Source organism: Arachis ipaensis, chromosome B3 (assembly GCF_059453495.1).
Source record: "Arachis ipaensis isolate K30076 ecotype BB chromosome B3, ASM5945349v1, whole genome shotgun sequence".
NCBI classification, from domain to species: domain Eukaryota; kingdom Viridiplantae; phylum Streptophyta; class Magnoliopsida; order Fabales; family Fabaceae; genus Arachis; species Arachis ipaensis.
Genome location: NC_142438.1, coordinates 9,759,166 through 9,776,806, shown reverse-complemented (window position 1 = coordinate 9,776,806; position 17,641 = coordinate 9,759,166). Strand labels below are relative to the sequence as shown.

The 17,641-nt window shown below is 31.7% G+C and overlaps 5 protein-coding genes across 8 annotated transcripts; 3 read left to right on the top strand and 2 right to left on the bottom strand.

Moving 5' to 3' along the window:
• Positions 1-97: 97 nt before the first annotated feature.
• LOC148569792 (auxin-induced protein X10A-like) lies at positions 98-839 on the top strand. The gene has a single exon (XM_088509716.1). It carries the CDS (start codon positions 454-456, stop codon positions 706-708), a length of 255 nt encoding a protein of 84 aa, XP_088365842.1. The 5' UTR covers positions 98-453; the 3' UTR covers positions 709-839.
• Positions 840-1,676: 837 nt separating this feature from the next.
• On the bottom strand, positions 1,677-2,496 carry LOC148569791 (auxin-induced protein 15A-like). Its single transcript, XM_088510247.1, has one exon. It carries the CDS (start codon positions 2,363-2,365, stop codon positions 1,910-1,912), a length of 456 nt encoding a protein of 151 aa, XP_088366373.1. The 5' UTR covers positions 2,366-2,496; the 3' UTR covers positions 1,677-1,909.
• Positions 2,497-2,883: 387 nt separating this feature from the next.
• Positions 2,884-3,453, top strand: LOC148569790 (auxin-induced protein 15A-like). Its single transcript, XM_088509610.1, has one exon. The coding sequence runs from the start codon at positions 3,018-3,020 to the stop codon at positions 3,285-3,287; it is 270 nt and encodes an 89-aa protein (XP_088365736.1). The 5' UTR covers positions 2,884-3,017; the 3' UTR covers positions 3,288-3,453.
• Positions 3,454-3,686: 233 nt separating this feature from the next.
• On the bottom strand, positions 3,687-6,815 carry LOC107632225 (uncharacterized). The gene is made up of 6 exons (XM_016335928.3): positions 6,147-6,815; positions 5,892-6,047; positions 5,672-5,800; positions 5,484-5,543; positions 4,705-5,291; positions 3,687-4,553 (listed from the first exon to the last, which is right to left on the bottom strand). The coding sequence occupies exons 1-6, from the start codon at positions 6,703-6,705 to the stop codon at positions 3,921-3,923; spliced, it is 2,124 nt and encodes a 707-aa protein (XP_016191414.1). The 5' UTR covers positions 6,706-6,815; the 3' UTR covers positions 3,687-3,920.
• A 5,445-nt stretch (positions 6,816-12,260) lies between these two features.
• On the top strand, positions 12,261-16,051 carry LOC110269936 (toll/interleukin-1 receptor-like protein). 4 transcript variants are annotated; one of them, XR_015907578.1, is made up of 5 exons: positions 12,261-12,791; positions 13,137-13,940; positions 14,124-14,384; positions 15,254-15,606; positions 15,700-16,051. XR_015907578.1 is itself a non-coding variant. In XM_088509669.1 (2 exons), exons 1-2 carry the CDS (start codon positions 12,307-12,309, stop codon positions 13,213-13,215), a joined length of 564 nt encoding a protein of 187 aa, XP_088365795.1. In that variant the 5' UTR covers positions 12,261-12,306; the 3' UTR covers positions 13,216-14,117. The 4 variants fall into 4 exon arrangements, 1 of the variants encoding a protein (XP_088365795.1); XR_015907579.1 differs by having other exon boundaries at positions 12,656-12,791; positions 13,140-13,940; XR_015907580.1 differs by lacking the exon at positions 13,137-13,940 and having other exon boundaries at positions 12,655-12,791.
• The last annotated feature ends 1,590 nt before the right edge of the window (positions 16,052-17,641 follow it).

Here is a 17,641-nt window from a genome sequence, read left to right as displayed (position 1 = left end):
AGAAGCAATCTCAGTTTGAATAAACATTTGATATGTCTAAAGCATGTCTACTAACTAATGGAGTAGCTGTAGTACAATGCATGAAAGAAGCATTATGTAAGGTCTTCACTGTGTTCTAATAATGTAGAAACTCATTAATTTCAAGTGGCTAATATGTTGGCCATTATATGAAGAAGTGGGGTATGCACTCTCAATGAACTTCCTAACACCTTCAAGACAATATCATGTGATTTTTTCTTTTGATGCATCATTGTCACTTGGTAGATCCTATCTTATTCAAAATTTTCTCTTCAGGAGATTGGTTTGCAGAAGATCCTAGCAACTATTTATATACACTACTTCTTGTGTTCTTGAGCAACACCTATCATTCGCATACTCTCAAGTATTAGAAGTTTAGGAAAACTCAAATATTTCTTTCTCATATTAGTCCTTTACCAAGAAGCATAAAAAACAATGGCTTTCCGCATACCAGGTATTAGAAGAGCAACAAAGAGCAATGATGTCCCAAAAGGATATCTTGCAGTTTATGTTGGAGATAAAATGAGGAGGTTTGTAATTCCTATATCATATTTGAACCAACCTTTGTTTCAAGAATTACTAAACCAAACAGAAGAAGAATTTGGTTATGATCATCCGAATGGCGGTCTCACAATTCCATGCAGGGAGGATGAGTTCTTAAACCTCGCTTCGCAGTTGAGTAGGCTGTAAATCATGCTAATGGAGAATAGATTAGTTGAGAGTAACTTGTACAGAAGGCATTTTCTTTTTGAGATTTTATATTTTTTTTTCTTCCTTGTATCAATCATTTGATAAATGAGAAATTCATGACAAGATATTGTTTAAACAAATTTAGCTTGTGTCAAATCTGAATGAAATCAAACTTATGCATCAGTAGAATTTTCATGTTTCAGTTCATATATATCAGATAGGGATTATGATTCCTTATTTGTCCTTGAGCTGATCATGGAACAAAATAGTGTTATATTAAAAACTAGACACATAATACTTCATACTATTGTCACATAATCATAATCTTGCCATTGTCAATCTCTCATTCACTCATTTTCACTCTATGTTGTCATACCAATGAGGGCTATGTAAATCAATAGAGTTCGATAATTAAATAGCATGTTAAGAATAAACATTAATTCTTATGTTATAACAAATTTATTTAAGAAATAGAAATTGACTATACTTAAATATAATTAGAAATTATTCAATTGATTTTGATTATTGTCATAATATTTCTTTATCAAAGGCGATTGCACAAACACATTCCAAACAATCTTTATCATACATTGTTACCATCACATTATGTAATACAACTGGATTAATGTTTATATTTTATTTTATCTTTTTTAACATATGGATAAGCTTCAATCTCATTCTCATTTCAGAGGCCACATTTTAGTGACCACCATGTACAAACTGGGAAGGGGTCCACAGAGATTTCAAAGACAGATAAAAGCAAAGTGGGACATGGTAAATACAGGGACTAGTCCTTGAAGATGTTTAATCATCCTATAGTGATAATTGGATAATTGAATTGACCAAAAATGTTATCATTATTGAGACTAATATTATGCAAATTCATATTAGTTACTGCTTTTTATTTTCCCTCATAACTTTTTTTTTTTTACTATCATCATAAGAGTTACCTGCTGCCTGCTGGTTCCTTTTCAATTGATTTTATGAACAACACTTTCTGCTTATTATTGCCTTTGAACTTAACAATAAATTTATATTTAAGGAGAAAATGGGAGACAAATGTTTATGTGCATAAATTTTTCATTGAGATGAATAGTAGGATAACAAAAATTGGAGAAAATCTTTCTCAGGGTAAGAATTGTTTCAAGAATTGTGTTAAGTAATCTATTTCTAAGTCAGCCTAGTCTTGATGGTGCTTGCATCAACTCAAGCAAGAAGTGATATCTAAAAACATATTTTCTTCACAAGGAATTGTGAGGCCACCCATTGGATGATCATACCCAAATTCTTCCTCAGCTTCACTTAGCAAATCTTGAAATGAAGGCTGGTTCAAGTATGATAAAGGGATCACAAATCGCTTCATTTTCTCTCCAACATAAACTGCAAGATAACCCTTTGGCACTTCCATAGCTTTTGAAGATGAAGTAAATGATGCCTTTCTTACGATACCAGATAACCGAAAACCCATTTTTTTATGTGTTGAAGAAAGACTAGTTTTACAAATGACTTGTAAATAAGATGCAAGTATTTGAGTTTCTTGTGATTTAGGATGTGAATGACTTGTGCTGCTGCTAAATGTTTGCAACCATGAACATATATATAGATAAAAGGATATGCTATAACATAATGCCACTTGAATGATTGGTGGACAAAGCATATGAGATGGTGGACATGGGACTTATTAGGAGACATGGTCATAAAAGAGATCACATGGTGTTGTCTTAGATAATTCAAGGTCCATTTATGTATACAACTGCAAGTTTGATTCTATCATGTTGCCTATGGTTTTGCAAATTCCAAGGGATATGCTAAGAATCTGGTGTACTTAAAAATGAGGTTCATGTTGGATCATTATCATGTGGCCAATTTTGGTTCTCTTCTGGCCTCAGAACACTTTGTTTCAGAGATATAAACCAGGTTGTGGACAAGGTTTACTGAAGAAACATGTGTGATGTCCAAAGCATGTCTAATTCAGTATCTTTAGTACAACTACGTTGCTTTAATTTACATGTCTTTGATTTGACATATGTAGTTTCTTGGCAATTATGTCAGGAAGTTGGGTATGAATATGATGTATGAACTCCAAGACAATACCATGTGATCTCTTGTGATCATTTCAATTTGTAGACCCTATTTTACAGCTTCATCAGAATTATTTCTTAAAGGTAGCAACTATATATACACTACTTCTTGTGTTCTCAACCAGCACAACTCATTTGCATCTCCACAAGTATCAAAGCTCACATATTTCTCTCATACAAATCCTTCAAGAACAATATATTACTTTTTCTTTCAAGCAACAAGAAACCATGGCTTTCCGCATTCCCGGTATTAGACGGGCCACATCATTTTCTGCATCAAAGGGAACTAATGTTCCAAAAGGCTATCTTGCAGTCTATGTGGGAGATAAGATGAAGAGGTTTGTGATTCCAGTATCATACTTGAATCAACCTTCATTCCAAGAATTACTATGCCAGGCCGAAGAGGAATTCGGATATGATCATCCAAATGGTGGTCTCACAATTCCATGCAGTGAGGATGAGTTCCAAAACCTTACTTCTGAATTCAGTGGACAGTAAATTGTGCTAATAGAGACTGACATAGATTAGATGAGACAAAATTTTGTACAGAAGGCTGTTTCTTTTATTTTGAAGATTGCCCATTTTGGTATCTTCCTTGTATCATTCCTTTGAAAATGTAAAAATGCTATATGAATGAGAAAGTTACACCATCACATTATGAAAAGTTGTTTGTTTTTGTCTGATATTAATGATCTCTAATATATGCAACAATACCATAATAAAATTAAACATGTTCAGATTGGCAAGAACTTTTGAAAAACAATGAAAAGAATTGAAGATTTGCAATCCACACAGATTCTATGACTATCTAACTAATATTATATGAAATTGGAATTCATTAAAATATGGCCCTAGAAATGAGGAATCTATTTCTATCATAAAATTAAAAATTAGAAGTACAATTCTGCAATGGTTTCAAATCTACTAGTTTAATTTAATTCTGAATCAATGGTGAGGTCTAATATATATATGCTTTCACAGTATTTACACTTTACAAATATACTAGTCTATATCCCGCAACACATAAACTCAAGCAAAAAAGTTGGGCTTATTAGATATAATAACATCATTCACTTACTAACCAAACAGAGTCCCCATCTATCTAGCCATTGGTGAATTAATTAATATCATTTATGTCTTTTGAAATAATTGATCAATGTAATTGGCAACCACCTGCTTAACCCCATTGTAAAGCCTCCTAACTAACTTTTGAACAGTCTTATAGAGTGGGAATTGCATCCATGCAAATATAGCCACAGGAAGGAATCCAGCACAATAGAACAAAACAGAAGTCCATTCCGTGTTCTCCAACTGAATCGTCAGCAAAACGGTTGCGCTGAATGCCAGCATTGTGCACACCAATGAGAAGAACAACAGTGCAAATCCCAGATTGAGTTTTCTTGGGAGGGACTTGTAGAAATCCCATAACTCGAATGGCGATGTTAGGATTGAAAGGAACATCACCACTGAGGCAAGTGAGCTCACAAGGGCTACAACATCTGTGACAGTGAAGAAGAGGAAGACTCGTGAGCCGAAGAACACTGGTCTGCCGTTTTCACTCCCACCTGGGATTGTGTAGGCAGCAGCAAAGACAACTGTGGCAACAAGAACTGCTACTGTGGAGCATGATTGAGCTGTCTCCTTTATCCAGCACTTTGCCTCTTTGTGCATATCCTGATGCTCCATTTCCAAAACATCATTAGCTGTTAGGCCATCTTTGTCACAATGCATCAAGTAGTGAGGAGGAATAATCCTTCTCACTCTCTGCACGCATAAAGGTGAAGTAATGAACTAATGATCAGTTTATTAATGACTTGTTATGAACCAGTTAATTTTAATCAATTTGAATAGAGGACAAAAGCAAATCACAATTCAGACATAGATAGATGTAAGAAAGGGTCATAGAGCTGCTTACTTCGTACCAACGCAACTCGTCTTGCAGTTGGAACGCCACGCCAGGGAGCCGTTGCTCCTTGTAAAACTCCATTCTAGCAACTTGGTGCAAGAGAGTGCGACCTTCCTCGGTTATCCTGTGTATCAATGATTTGAATGCAGAATTTCTCTTTATCAAATTGAAGATCTTAAGCTGCCGGTGCTTCACAGCCATGTGTAGAACATTGTGTTCATCCTGACTAACATGACTAATAGCCTCAGGGTTCATGTCAATGATTTTTTCAACAATTTCTACTATTCCTGAGCCGGCTGCCATGAGAAGAGGTGTGTAGTTTTTAAAATGGGATGCTTTGGAAATGGACTCCTTGAGCAAAGGTTTGCTGATTCTAGAATGAGCTATTTCAACTAACTGCCGCTTCTCTTTCATCAGCTGAATTTCTTTAATTCTGTCTAGTTTGGAGGAAAGAATTGGCAACACAATCAATGGTTGAAAATTTGAATGAAAAGAAATCTGCCATGAGAAGTCCTTCTGCACTAACAACTCAGCCAGACACTCTGCTAACTTGTGTTGTTTCTTCTTTTGCCAAATATGTCCAATCCCATTGAACTCTGCACATGATCAACCATAAAATTGATCAAAAAGATAACAATCCTACAACAAATCTAGTTATTTCAATTAATAATTCAATCTAGTTACTAACATTAAATCAGATGCCTGAAGATAAAAAGTTAATCTGTTACTAAGAAAGTTGTAATTTGCCAATAATGCTTTGTTTATATTCTAACTTGTATGGTCTATACCTTTAGCCAAAATTTTCCAAATAGCATAATTGATCCTTGAAAAAGCTGCAAATTGGTGAACTTTAATCACATGAAAAAAGGGGGGAAATCAATCTCATTAGGAAATCCATGAGCTTAGTATATGTAAATGAAAAAACAAATAAACGCCTCAAGGGTTGGGGGTTTAGGGTTTAGGATTTAGAGGGTACCAGGTTGCTTTGCCTCGTCCAATGGACCACTTTCTAAATCTGTTCTCAATCTGAACACAACACTCTCTTCTTCCTCCTCCCCCTTCTCATCATAATCATCATCAATTTCATATCCTTCATCTGGAAGCACTGTGTCAAGTGTCAACCAAATTACAATCAATGTAAACAATCATGGCAATGTTGGAGAACTGAATACAGATATGGGGAAATAGGAATGTACAATAATATACAAGGTTCTTCACTGCTCCCATTGAGGACTGGGTTTGGCTCCGAAAAATAAGTGGCATGTTGGCAAGAAGTTGAAGACATGTGAAGCCATCCATATCCTTGTGTTGAGCCAAACTTCCATCCAATCTCAATAACCAAATAGCAACATCTGCACCATAAAGTGACAAAGTACTATACTATATATCACACTAATTAACATAATCAAGGATATTAACAATGACAATAATGAAATTAGGGAGATACCTACCAAAGAATTGACCAAGAATGCAAGCATGAAGAATCGAACATCTATCAAATCTTACAAAATGACTTCTTATGTCACCAACCACATGATTTGCCATATATTTAAGCATCTTCAGCTTTCCAAGCTTAGCAGCCCTGAACAAAGGGGATTCACCAGAGTCATTTCTTACTTCTACAAGGGGATCATATGATTCTACTTCTTCCTGCAGCTCCTTCTCCAACTTGAACACAACACCAGCCATGTCAACCGTTGTGCAAAAGATTATCTCATGCAGAAGGGTGTTATTGACACAATTCCCCATCCTCATGGCGCGCCACCTTTCTTGTCGAGGAAGCATCTCCAGAAGTTCCTGCAAGAGATTTGGATTATCAGAGTGAGTTGCAATGTGGATGGCAGTGTTTCCAAACAAGTCAAGGGGATCAAGTAACCGCATCCTGTCAACTTCAAAGATTTTCTTGAATTCCCTCCAGTTTTCACTCCTTGCAGCCCTTTGAGCACTTATCATTTTCTCATCAAACATAGAGATTCGTTCTTGTATTGATGCTGTCTCACTCTCAGCCATTTTACCCCTTTGCTTCTCTCTTGCACTCTAATTTATAAAATTTTCTCCTTCTTACTAGTATAAATAATCTGTGTTTTCTTTGTCCAAGTGTAGTTCATTGAATATGATTTAAATTCTGTGTGTATTTTTTTCTGATATTAAATTTAATGAACCAACAAGGAGAAAGGGACTCATATAAACAATAAGAGTGCAATACTGAAATTCACTTGGAAGCTTCGTAAGGAAAAATTGTTTAGTTAAACTTCAATATTTTTAGACGTATGCATGAACTGTATAACAAGTCCAAGTCCAAGTCAAAGTCTTCGAAATGTATTAATTTAAATAAAAATTTACATTTATTTTTATGTAAAGTTAATAGTCAAAATATTAAATAATTTAATAAATTTGATTAAATTATTATTTAATAATTATCAATTATTAATTTTTTCGTACGAAAATAATTGTACATGAACTTTTACTATTTATTTAAAGATTTATTTATCTTATGTTCTAAAGTTATATATTAAATTTATAAATTAAAATTTTTTTATTAAAAATATAAAAAATTTAAATTTTTTATATATTTATTTTATATTTATTAAATAAAAATATTTATAATTTTTCACTTAAACCCTTAATTTAATATCTCCATTAGATACTTTTGTAGTAATGATGCTCCCAGAGTCCCGTTATATTTAGGCGAGGACTTGAATAAAGTTACCCTGTGTGACTTCTGCTGAAGTTGCTCCCATGGCACTGTTCTTAGCGTTGCACGCGTCAAAAGTTTTAAGAATCATCTGAAATTTCAACTCGTTGAGTTGTTAATTTTCAACTCGTTTGAAATTTTAATCACATTTGTAGGCAGCCATAATAAAATGGGTCCTCTAAATTTTTTTAATAATTAAAAAAGTATAATTTTATAAGTATAACTAAAAATAAATATAAAAAAAATAATAAAAAATTAAAAATTACACTTTATATTTTTTATTTTTTAATAATAGGAAAGATTCATTTTCGTAGATAATTTGATATTATAACAGCAGACATGATTTAGTCTCCGTTTAAAAAAATAACTTAATTAAATTATTTTTGAAAAAAAACTTAAGCAATAAATGACTATATTAAAAGTAACTTATAAATAAGTTATTTTGTGTTTGAATTTTTAGTTTTAAAAGTGTTTATTTTATAAAAATGTGATAAAAAATAGTAGTATTATGAGAGAAGTCATTTTTTTAACTTCTCTATAAGCTACTAAATAGGTTTTTAGAAAGCTGTAATTTAATTTTAAAAATTGTACCAGACATTAATACTATTACTTTTTATAAATCAAAAGCTAAAAAAAATTACTTTTGAAACTTTCCAAATGGACCTTATTATATCAAAACGTGTGAAAAATGTTTTATATTTAAAATGGAGTAGATTATCAGTTTCATCCTAAAAATATAAGAATGCCAATAAAAATAACCTCTATTTTTATTAACGACAAAAACACACTTAAAATATTGGAAAACGTTACAAAAATATTCGACTGTAAATAAAAATTTATTCCGTAAATAGAGTTGGCTGAACTATCAATAGTTCAGCCAACTCTATTTACGGAATAAATTTTTATTTATGAACAAATATTTTTGTAATATTTTTTAATATTTTAAATGTATTTTTGTCGTTAATAAAAGTAAAGATTATTTTTGTCAATGTTATGATAATTTAAAGATAAAGTTGATAATTTACTCTTTAAAATATGTAAAGGAGAGATATGAGAGATCTCATCTTGAGATTTATAATGAATTTTGTGATGTTCAGAAGTGAACATATGGGATGTAAAGTTTATAGGACAGATTATCTAATTAGATTAAATCGAATACGCTTTAATATCAAATTAAATTGAAATAGGTTTAACTTATTTTAAAAATATTTCACTACATGTTTAAATATTTTTCTCAAATAAGTTGATTCAAATTTAATAAAAAAATTTATATTACATGTATATTAAAATCAGTCAAAGTCAATTATTAGTATAAAATACATGCTGAAATATAAATACAGGTTGAAAATAGATTAAATCACACATGTATTTATGCACAAATATATTAGTGACTGATTTTAGTGGTTGATTTTAGTGTACGAATAGTATTTTTATAAAAAAAAATACTCATATAATGTATCTGTAATTTATACATTTTTTCTGTATTCTTTTTTTTTCATGAATTTTCTTTTCGTTGTTATTCTTTCATTTGTTGCTGTTTTTTTTTTTTTTTCTTGATGATTATTGTAATATTTTTTTTATTTTTGTTAAAAAGATGAAAAAAGAATTATAAAAAATTTAAATCCTCTAAAATAAAGATTAAGAATTATTGTCCACGTACAAGTGTTTTTCCCATATAAGTCATACAAGTCATTTATATTCACGCGCGTACGTTTTTTTCGTGCCGTTACTGCACGTTCTTCTTCTTCTTCGTTATTTTTCTCTCTCGTTATCGTCGTCACCAACACCACCACCTCCTCCTCCTCTTCCTCTTCCTCTTTCTCCTTTTTTTTCATTGAAATTTTTTCTCCTTCTTCCTTTTCCTCTTTCTCCTCTATCATCAGTTATCTCGTTGTTGAAGATAATGAATTCAATCAAGTAGCTGACGTGTAGTTCAATTCTAGTTAATTTTTTCGTTAGTAATTTATGATTCTGTAGATGAATAATGTTTCATCATTGATGATTTGAATTGAATGTAATGTAAAAGTTCTGCATTACAGAAAATATTTTTCTGTATTTACAGTAAATTTAGGTGTAATACGAAAATATTTGAGTGTATTCTTTAAGAATTTTCGGTATATGTGTACTGATAAAATTCTGCATCATTCAAAACTCTTCTTCTCTCTCCTCCTCATCTTTTGCTGCTTCTTCTTTTTCTTTTTCATCATCATCATCTTCTTTTTTTTTATTCATCTTTTTTTGTCCTCAAGTTTCTTCTTATTTTACTCTTTTAACAAGAATAAAAACAAAAAAAATCAAACAAAGAAGAAGAAAAAATAATGGTACAAAATTACTTGAAAAATGATGAACTTATATTTGTTCAACTAAAAGAAAGAAAGAAATAAGAAAAAAAAGAAGAAAAAAATGCAGCATTAGAGGAAACAATTTTCTGTATTTACAGCAAATTTGGGTGTAAAACGAAGATATTTAGATATAACACGAAGATATTTGGGTGTATTGTTTAAGAATTTTTGGTGTATGTGTGGTGATAAGTTCTGCATAATTCAGAACTTTTCCTCTTCCTCCTCCTCATCTTCTGCTGCTTCTTCTTTTTTCATCATCATCACCATCTTCTTCTTCTTTTTTTCTTATTCATCTTTTTCTTTTTGTTTTACATTCTCAAGTTTCTTCTTATTTTACTCTCTCACCAACACCACCTCCTCCTCCTCCTCCTTCTTTTTTTCATTAGAATTTCTTCTCCTCCTTCTTTTTCTTCCTTCTCCTCCATCATCAGTTATCTCGTTGTTAAAGATAATGAATAATTCAAATTCAGATTGTCAATTGAACCAGAACGAAATTGATTATTTTGAATCCAATTAAGTGGCTGAGGTGTGACTCGATTCTAGTTAATGTTTTCGTTAGTAGTTTATGATTCTGTATGTGAATAATATTTTTGTTTGTGAAAATTGTTGTTCATCGTTGATGGTTTGAATTGAATGTAATGTAAAAGTTCTGTATTAAAGAAATTATTTTTCTGTATTTGGGTGTAACACGAAAATATTTTGGTATAACACGAAGATATTTGAGTGTATTGCTTAAGAATTTTCAGTGTATGTATGCTGATAAATTCTGCATAATTCAAAACTCTTCTTCTCCCTCCTCCTCATCTTCTGCTGCTTCTCCTTCTTTTTCATCATCATTATTATCATCATCTTCTTCTTCTTTTTTTCTCATTCATCTTTTTTTTTTTATTTTATCTTCTCAAGTTTCTTCTTGTTTTACTCTTTTAACAAGAATAAAAACAAAAAAAATTAAACAAAGAAGAAGAATAAACACATAATGGTACAAAATTACTTCGAAGATGATGAACTTACATTCGTTCAACTAAAAAGAAAGAAAGAAATAAGAACAAAAAGAACAAAAAAAATGCAACATCAGAGGAAATATTTTTCTGTATTTGCAGCAAATTTGGGTGTAATACGAAGATATTTGGGTGTATTTTTTAAGAATTTTCGGTGTATGTGTGCGGATAAGTTCTGCATAATTCAAAATTATTCTTCTTCCTCCTCCTCATCTTCTGCTGCTTCTTCTTCTTCATTTTCTTATTTCATATTCTTATAATTCTTTTTGAAAGGAACAATTCAAACAAAAAAAATACATAATGTTGCAAAATCAATAAAAAGAGAATGAGGAAAAAAAATGCAGTAACAACAACAATAATCGACAATGAAGATGAAACACCCGAAACAAAAACAACGGTTGTGATTTTGATCGAGAAAGAAGATGTGAGTGAGCGCGCTGTAGAAACCGTTTAGTAATGTTAACACTCTTGTATGGGTGAGTATTTTTTTGTTGAGTTTGGTCCAACTTATAACTTGTAAGCCAAAAAGACTTATATGTGTATCATGACATATATCTTAATTTAAAAACAACTAATCTTTCACTTTATTAACTCTTTTATTTTAGAAGAATTTGTTTCAATAAGAAATACATTTTTCTCATTCAAATCAAGTTCTTTTAAAATTAAAAAAAAATTAATAAAATAATAAATTAAGAAATTAATCACTTTAAATTAAAATAATAAAATTTATATATAATATAAATTATAAATTTAACTGTAATTAATCCTTTATTTTATCACAGTATCAATTTTCTAAATCCTAACTTTATATATTCTAAATTCCTCATCTTCCTATGTTAAGCATTTAAGTTACAGCCACTAATTTTGAATCAACAATGCATCTTATGACTTTTTCTTGATTGAGTCAATCACATCGACGATAAAAAACTATTCTAATTTCAACTTAATTGATTACCGAAACTGTTCACAAATAAATTTTTGATTTGATACGTAAATATCTAAAAAAATTTTCACCCAAAAACCTTTGTAAGGATTTTTCTCTTTCTTTTGTTTATCATGATTTTAAAAATCAGACCAAAACAATCGATTGAACTGAAAATTGATAAGTAAATTGATCATGTTCAGATAAAAAAAAAATTGGTAATAAATTAGTTAAAAAACTAAAAAATCATTAACTATTCAAACTCATTATTTTTCAGTAGTTAATTAATTTAAAACAATAAAGCACAAAAATTTATCAGTAACATTACTAAACTGATAAATTCTAATAACTAAGGTTAAAGAGCATATCAGTATTTTTATTAAAATTTGGCCAACATTTAATAAAAAAAATAATTTTATATTATTTGATAAAATCTCACACTATTAAAAATATTAATAATAACTAATTGATGAATACAATTCTACAAATCACAAAACTTACTGGAATTTATTCTGTCGCGTAACATTGCTAAATTAATAAAGATCAATGTTTCTACTTGTGCAGTTGTATTTCATGTGCTGTTGTTAAATTAGAATTAGTGAAGTCAATTACTCTCATTGATTCAACGTTCCGCTTGTAAATGCATTTACAGGGATGGCAAATCGAGCTTCAACTTCTGCGACCATGTCTACTAACTACAATGTCTTTCTGAGTTTCAGGGGTGAAGACACGCGTCATGGATTCACAGGTCATCCCTATGATGCTCTCTGCCGCAACGGAATCAACACCTTCATCGATGATGAGAATCTCAGAACAGGAGAAACAATTCGACCTCAACTCCTTCATTCCATTGAAGCATCAGAGATCTCCATTATTGTTTTCTCAACAAACTATGCAGCTTCAACATGGTGCCTTGATGAACTCGTCAAGATCCTGCAATGTCACAGGGAAAGGAACCAACTTGTGTTTCCGGTCTTCTACAAAGTAGAACCCTCAGATGTACGGCATCAGAGGAACACTTACAAGGAAGCCATGGATGCTCATGAAATCAGGTTTGATTGTCATTCTCAGAAGGTGAAAGAATGGAAGGAAGCTTTGGCCGAAACATCCAACATGAAAGGCTTTCATTTGAAACAAGGGTAAGTATAATAAAATCATAAATACATTCTCCCCGATTGTTTCAGTGTCTAAATCACAATTTTTAATTCTCTTATAATTGTGAGGATGTGTGGTATGCTTCACTATTAATATAACTATATACTATTAACTATTACAAATTGATATCCTTAATTTTCATTATTTGATACTTCTATATTGATTTGAATCGATATCTTGTGTAGTAGTATGTACATGGTCATATACTGAAGATTGACTTATCAATTGTTTTAATTTTAACTAAATAAATCCTTTATTAGAATTTTAACTTCTATATTGATTTGAATGTGCTTGTTTTCTTTTAAATGCTGGAAAATTTTCAAATCAAGAAGAGGGCCTAGTACGTCTACAGCAAAAGCTCCTCTCAGAGTTGCTTGGGGAGGGGAAAATCAAGGTCTGCAGTGTTGAGGAAGGAATCAGTATGATCAAAGAGAAACTTAGCAAAAAAAAGAGCTCTTATTATTCTTGACGATGCTGATAAGATAGAACAATTAAAAGCTTTGGCAGGAGAATGTGATTGGTTTGATCAAGCAACTCAAATTATTATAACAACAAGGGATAAATATCTGCTAACAGCTCATAAAGTCGAACAGATTTCCGAGATGAAATTGCTAAGTGACCCTGAATCTCTAGAGCTCTTCTGTTGGAATGCCTTCAACATGGCGAGTCCCAAATCAAACTATGAAGACCTATCCAATCAAGCAATACATTATGCCAAGGGCCTTCCATTAGCCTTAAAAGTTATAGGCTCTAATTTGATTAATAAAAATTTAGAAGAGTGGAAGTCTGCTTTGGACAAATATGAGAAGAATCCTCATACAGATATTCAAAGTGTTCTTAGAGTAAGCTATGACAGTCTTGAAAGCAATGAAAAGGATATTTTCTTGACATAGCATGCTTCTTCAATGGGAAGAAATGTGAATATGTAAAAAATGTATTCGATGGATGTGATATGTTTACAGAAGATGGTATTAGAGTACTAGTTGATAATCTCTCGTAACTATCAAAGGATGCATGATCTAATACAGAATATAGGTAGAGAGATTGTGAAGCAGGAGGCACCAAAAGAAGTTAGTGAACGCAGCAGATTATGGTTTCATGAGGATGTTCTTGAGCTACTAACTGAAGATATAGTGAGAACTTCACAAACTTTTTTTTATTTAGCTGTTTCTGTCAGATGCAGAGTAATCTACTTATTTATCTTGCTCCCATCAATAGGCATTGGAAAAGTTTTGAAAATTTTGTTTTATTTTATGCCCCCTTCAAGTCTTCCTCAAAAGTAATAACATTTAATGTGACATATTCTTATTTGATAGGAAAATAGAAAAGTTGAAGGAATAAAGCTTAACCAATGTGAAGAAGATGATTGGACTGACACTGCCTTTGTGAAGATGAAGAAACTTAGAATTCTCATTTTTCGGAACACAAACTTTTCATGTGGGACTATTCTTCTACCTAAGCAACTAAGGTTGCTTGATTGGAAGGGGTACCCTTCAAATTCTATGCCGTCGAACTTAAAAGAAATCGCTGCCTTCAGTTTACGTCATAGTCCTCTCATGTTGGAAAAGCCGTTTCAGGTACAATTAGTTGTCTGATCCCCTTATAAAAAAATCACTTTTATTGTGCATACTTCTTTTTTTCTTTAACTTGAAATTTATATACACATCCATTTAGATTATGCGTAATTCTTGTCAATTTACACCGATAGACAACTTTTTATATATTTATGTTACCTTTGTCATTAATTTATCAAAATAGAAAATTCAAAAGGACACTAATAATAGACATATAATCTAAAGACGATAATTAACTTAAATTTCAAATTGTGTTATGTCAAAGTAAAGTAGTATTATAACATACTAAATCACTCCCAAATTTTATAGAATTTTACATGATTAATCTATATGGTGAAGTGTCTCAATCCAATGGTTGGATTGATGGAACTCATATAATATAATGTTACCTTTTTTAATTTATTGATTTTTGTTTGCAAAACTTTAAGCATTTGATTTACATGAATTTCTCCCATTGTGAATCCATCACTCATTTTCCTAATGTATCTGAAGCCCAAAGTTTAAGAAAATTGATACTCAATGGATGCATAAACTTGGTTAGATTTGATGAATCAGTTGGATTTCTCCCAAACCTTACAAATTTAAGAGCTTCAAAGTGTACTAAACTAAGAAAGTTTCTTTCAAGAATTTATCTGCCTTCACTAGAGCACCTTTCTTTTAACTGGTGTAGAAGACTTGGACTCTTCCCAGACATAGTGGGAAAGATGTATAAGATATTAAAGATTTGTTTGAAAGCTACTGCTATTCAAGAGCTTCCAGATTCCTTTGTTGATCTTGTAGGACTTTGCTATTTAGATTTGACAAGTTGCGAGAAAAACTTGGTTATCTTCCATGCTTCTTATTTATGCTGCCAAATTTTGTCACATTGAAAGTTGGAGGATGCCCTCAACTTGGTAGATCATTTGCAAGATTCAGAGGAAGCCTTTCAACTACTGCAGAGAGCCGTCCAACTTTAGAAACACTACATTTCAGCCATGCAAGTTTATGTGATGAAGATCTTCATGTAATTATGCAGAGTTTTCCAAACTTGGAAGCCTTAAATGTTTCATTAAACAACTTTGTGTCTATTCCAGCATGCGTTCAAGAATCATCCTACTTAACAAGTTTGGATTTGGGTTACTGCCTAAATCTTCAAGAAATTCCAGAACTTCCCTCTAGTGTTAGGAAAGTGGATGTGAGACACTGCAATTCCTTAAGTGCAAACACAAGTATGCTATGGTCACAGGTTTGTTACTTTTAACCATTTCATATCTTTTTAACCAAAATAATGATTAAAAAGAAGAGAGAAAAATACTGAAGCAATATCTTTGATTTGTAGGTGCACAAAGAGATAAATAAATTACAAGTTGTGATGCAAACTTCCAATACAGAGATTCCAGAATGGTGGGACTATCGTACAAGTTGGTTTAATCATCGGTACCTGAATTTCGAGGCACGTGGCAAGTTCCCTGTTGTGGCTTTGGCGTTTGTGTTTGGAGAAATGAACTATCAATCTGTTGGGCTGCACTTAGCAGAGAAAAACACCTCAGCATCACAGGATAGAAGGAAAAATCGTCACAACCAACCTGCCGAAAATAACAAATCAACCAACCGAGATGGATGACCTTGAACCAAAAACTCCATCAACAGTATTGGTTGAGTATTCAGGAATTGAGGAATATTCTAGTGAATTTTTTGACAGGCAAGTGAATACTAAATAACTTTGTTTCCGGTAATAAAATGCAAGGTTTTTGTTATCGACTCCTTAAACTTCATAAAGGTTGACCACCTCTCACAGAGTTATTTTTGAAACAGGAATCCTGACATCTTATCTCAGCGGGATCCAGAGAGCAAAAAGCTATGGGCAAATATCGAACGGCATTACGGCTCGAGACCCATTAGCGTCGATCCGATCCAAACAATTATTCCAAAAGGTTCATCCTACCACACACCCAGTCCACAGCGCCCCTCATTCTCACTTGGGATAACGCATATCTTCAAAACACCCACACCGTCCCCTGACTCATTCATCCGTTACTTCGGGGACGGAAACCCACTGAGCGGGATGAACAACGAATCAGAAGGTGGGTTGTGGACACATCTCTTGATAGCCAGCAAACAGTGGCGTCATATGAGGGTAGACCACACCTAGTGCTGGCAAGGGAGGACTTGTGCACACTGAGACCACGTGCTTGACTCAATAACAATGTATGTAACCCAAAATCTTGTTACTCCAATTTATTTTGACCTCATATTTTGGCGACATTTATACTTTACAAGCTGGTTATGTAGGTCATGCACTGGATGCGTTGCACATTCAATGACTCAGGGTTAAAAAGATTCACGCATAACTTCTAATGCGTGTGTCCGGGGATTCTGATAAGGATACGTTTATATGAATTATTTATGTACATTATAACTTATGAACAATTGCAAATTCGTCTTTAGACAGGAAATGGCGTTGGTCCCAAAGAATCTGATTCACTTCCAAGACGGGCCAAATCCAGTGTACGTCAGATTGGGTGAACACTTTGGTACCGATAGAAGGTTTTTTGACAAGGTGGCAGTTTCAAATAGAAAATGGGTAAGTCTGTTTGGCACATGATAAGTTACTATCATCGTAGTACCCGAACAATGAATATGTGTTTTTCTTAATTAGTGCACCTAATATGTCTAGTTACAATTGTATATTGTTGCAGTGGTTTTTTCCTATATGTATGATGCATCCAGTGACGGACCCAGAAAATTTTAAGAGTGGGGGCAAAAATATATATATATATATATATATATATATATATATACTAAAATAACTTTTGTTAAATATTATTAATTATATGGAGATATAAAAATTAAAGAGTTAGTAAATACTTTCATTCTTAAAATACTATTCATTATATATAATTTATAAAAAAATATTTTTTATTTCTAAAACTTGAACTTAAAATATTTTAATTAAATTATAAATACCTTATTATCGTAACTAATTTTTTATACACATTTAATAATAAAAGACTGAATTAATTGGTATATTAGCGCCTAATGATACATTAATATTTATAATTTGAAACTAGAATTATATATAAATACTAAAAAATTAAATTTGTATACAAAAAGTATGTTTATATAAAATAACAGAAATATAATTCACAATTTTTTCTTTCTTTCTTTTTAAAATAATTAAATTTGTTATATATTTTTTAATTTAATTTTGATATAATGTTAGATGAAAGATTTTATACATCTGTTTAATTATGTATTGTAATTAAAATATTTTTCTATTA

Coding starts and splice junctions, on each gene's coding strand:
- LOC148569792 (XM_088509716.1), top strand. CDS start 454: ATGGCTTTCCGCATACCAGGTATTAGAAGAGCAACAAAGAGCAATGAT.
- LOC148569791 (XM_088510247.1), bottom strand. CDS start 2,365: ATGCTTTGTCCACCAATCATTCAAGTGGCATTATGTTATAGCATATCC.
- LOC148569790 (XM_088509610.1), top strand. CDS start 3,018: ATGGCTTTCCGCATTCCCGGTATTAGACGGGCCACATCATTTTCTGCA.
- LOC107632225 (XM_016335928.3), bottom strand. CDS start 6,705: ATGGCTGAGAGTGAGACAGCATCAATACAAGAACGAATCTCTATGTTT. Junction 6,048..6,146: donor CATTCTTGGTCAATTCTTTG/GTAGGTATCTCC, acceptor TTTATGGTGCAG/ATGTTGCTATTTGGTTATTG. Junction 5,801..5,891: donor GAAGAACCTTGTATATTATT/GTACATTCCTAT, acceptor CACTTGACACAG/TGCTTCCAGATGAAGGATAT.
- LOC110269936 (XM_088509669.1), top strand. CDS start 12,307: ATGGCAAATCGAGCTTCAACTTCTGCGACCATGTCTACTAACTACAAT. Junction 12,792..13,136: donor GGCTTTCATTTGAAACAAGG/GTAAGTATAATA, acceptor TTTCAAATCAAG/AAGAGGGCCTAGTACGTCTA.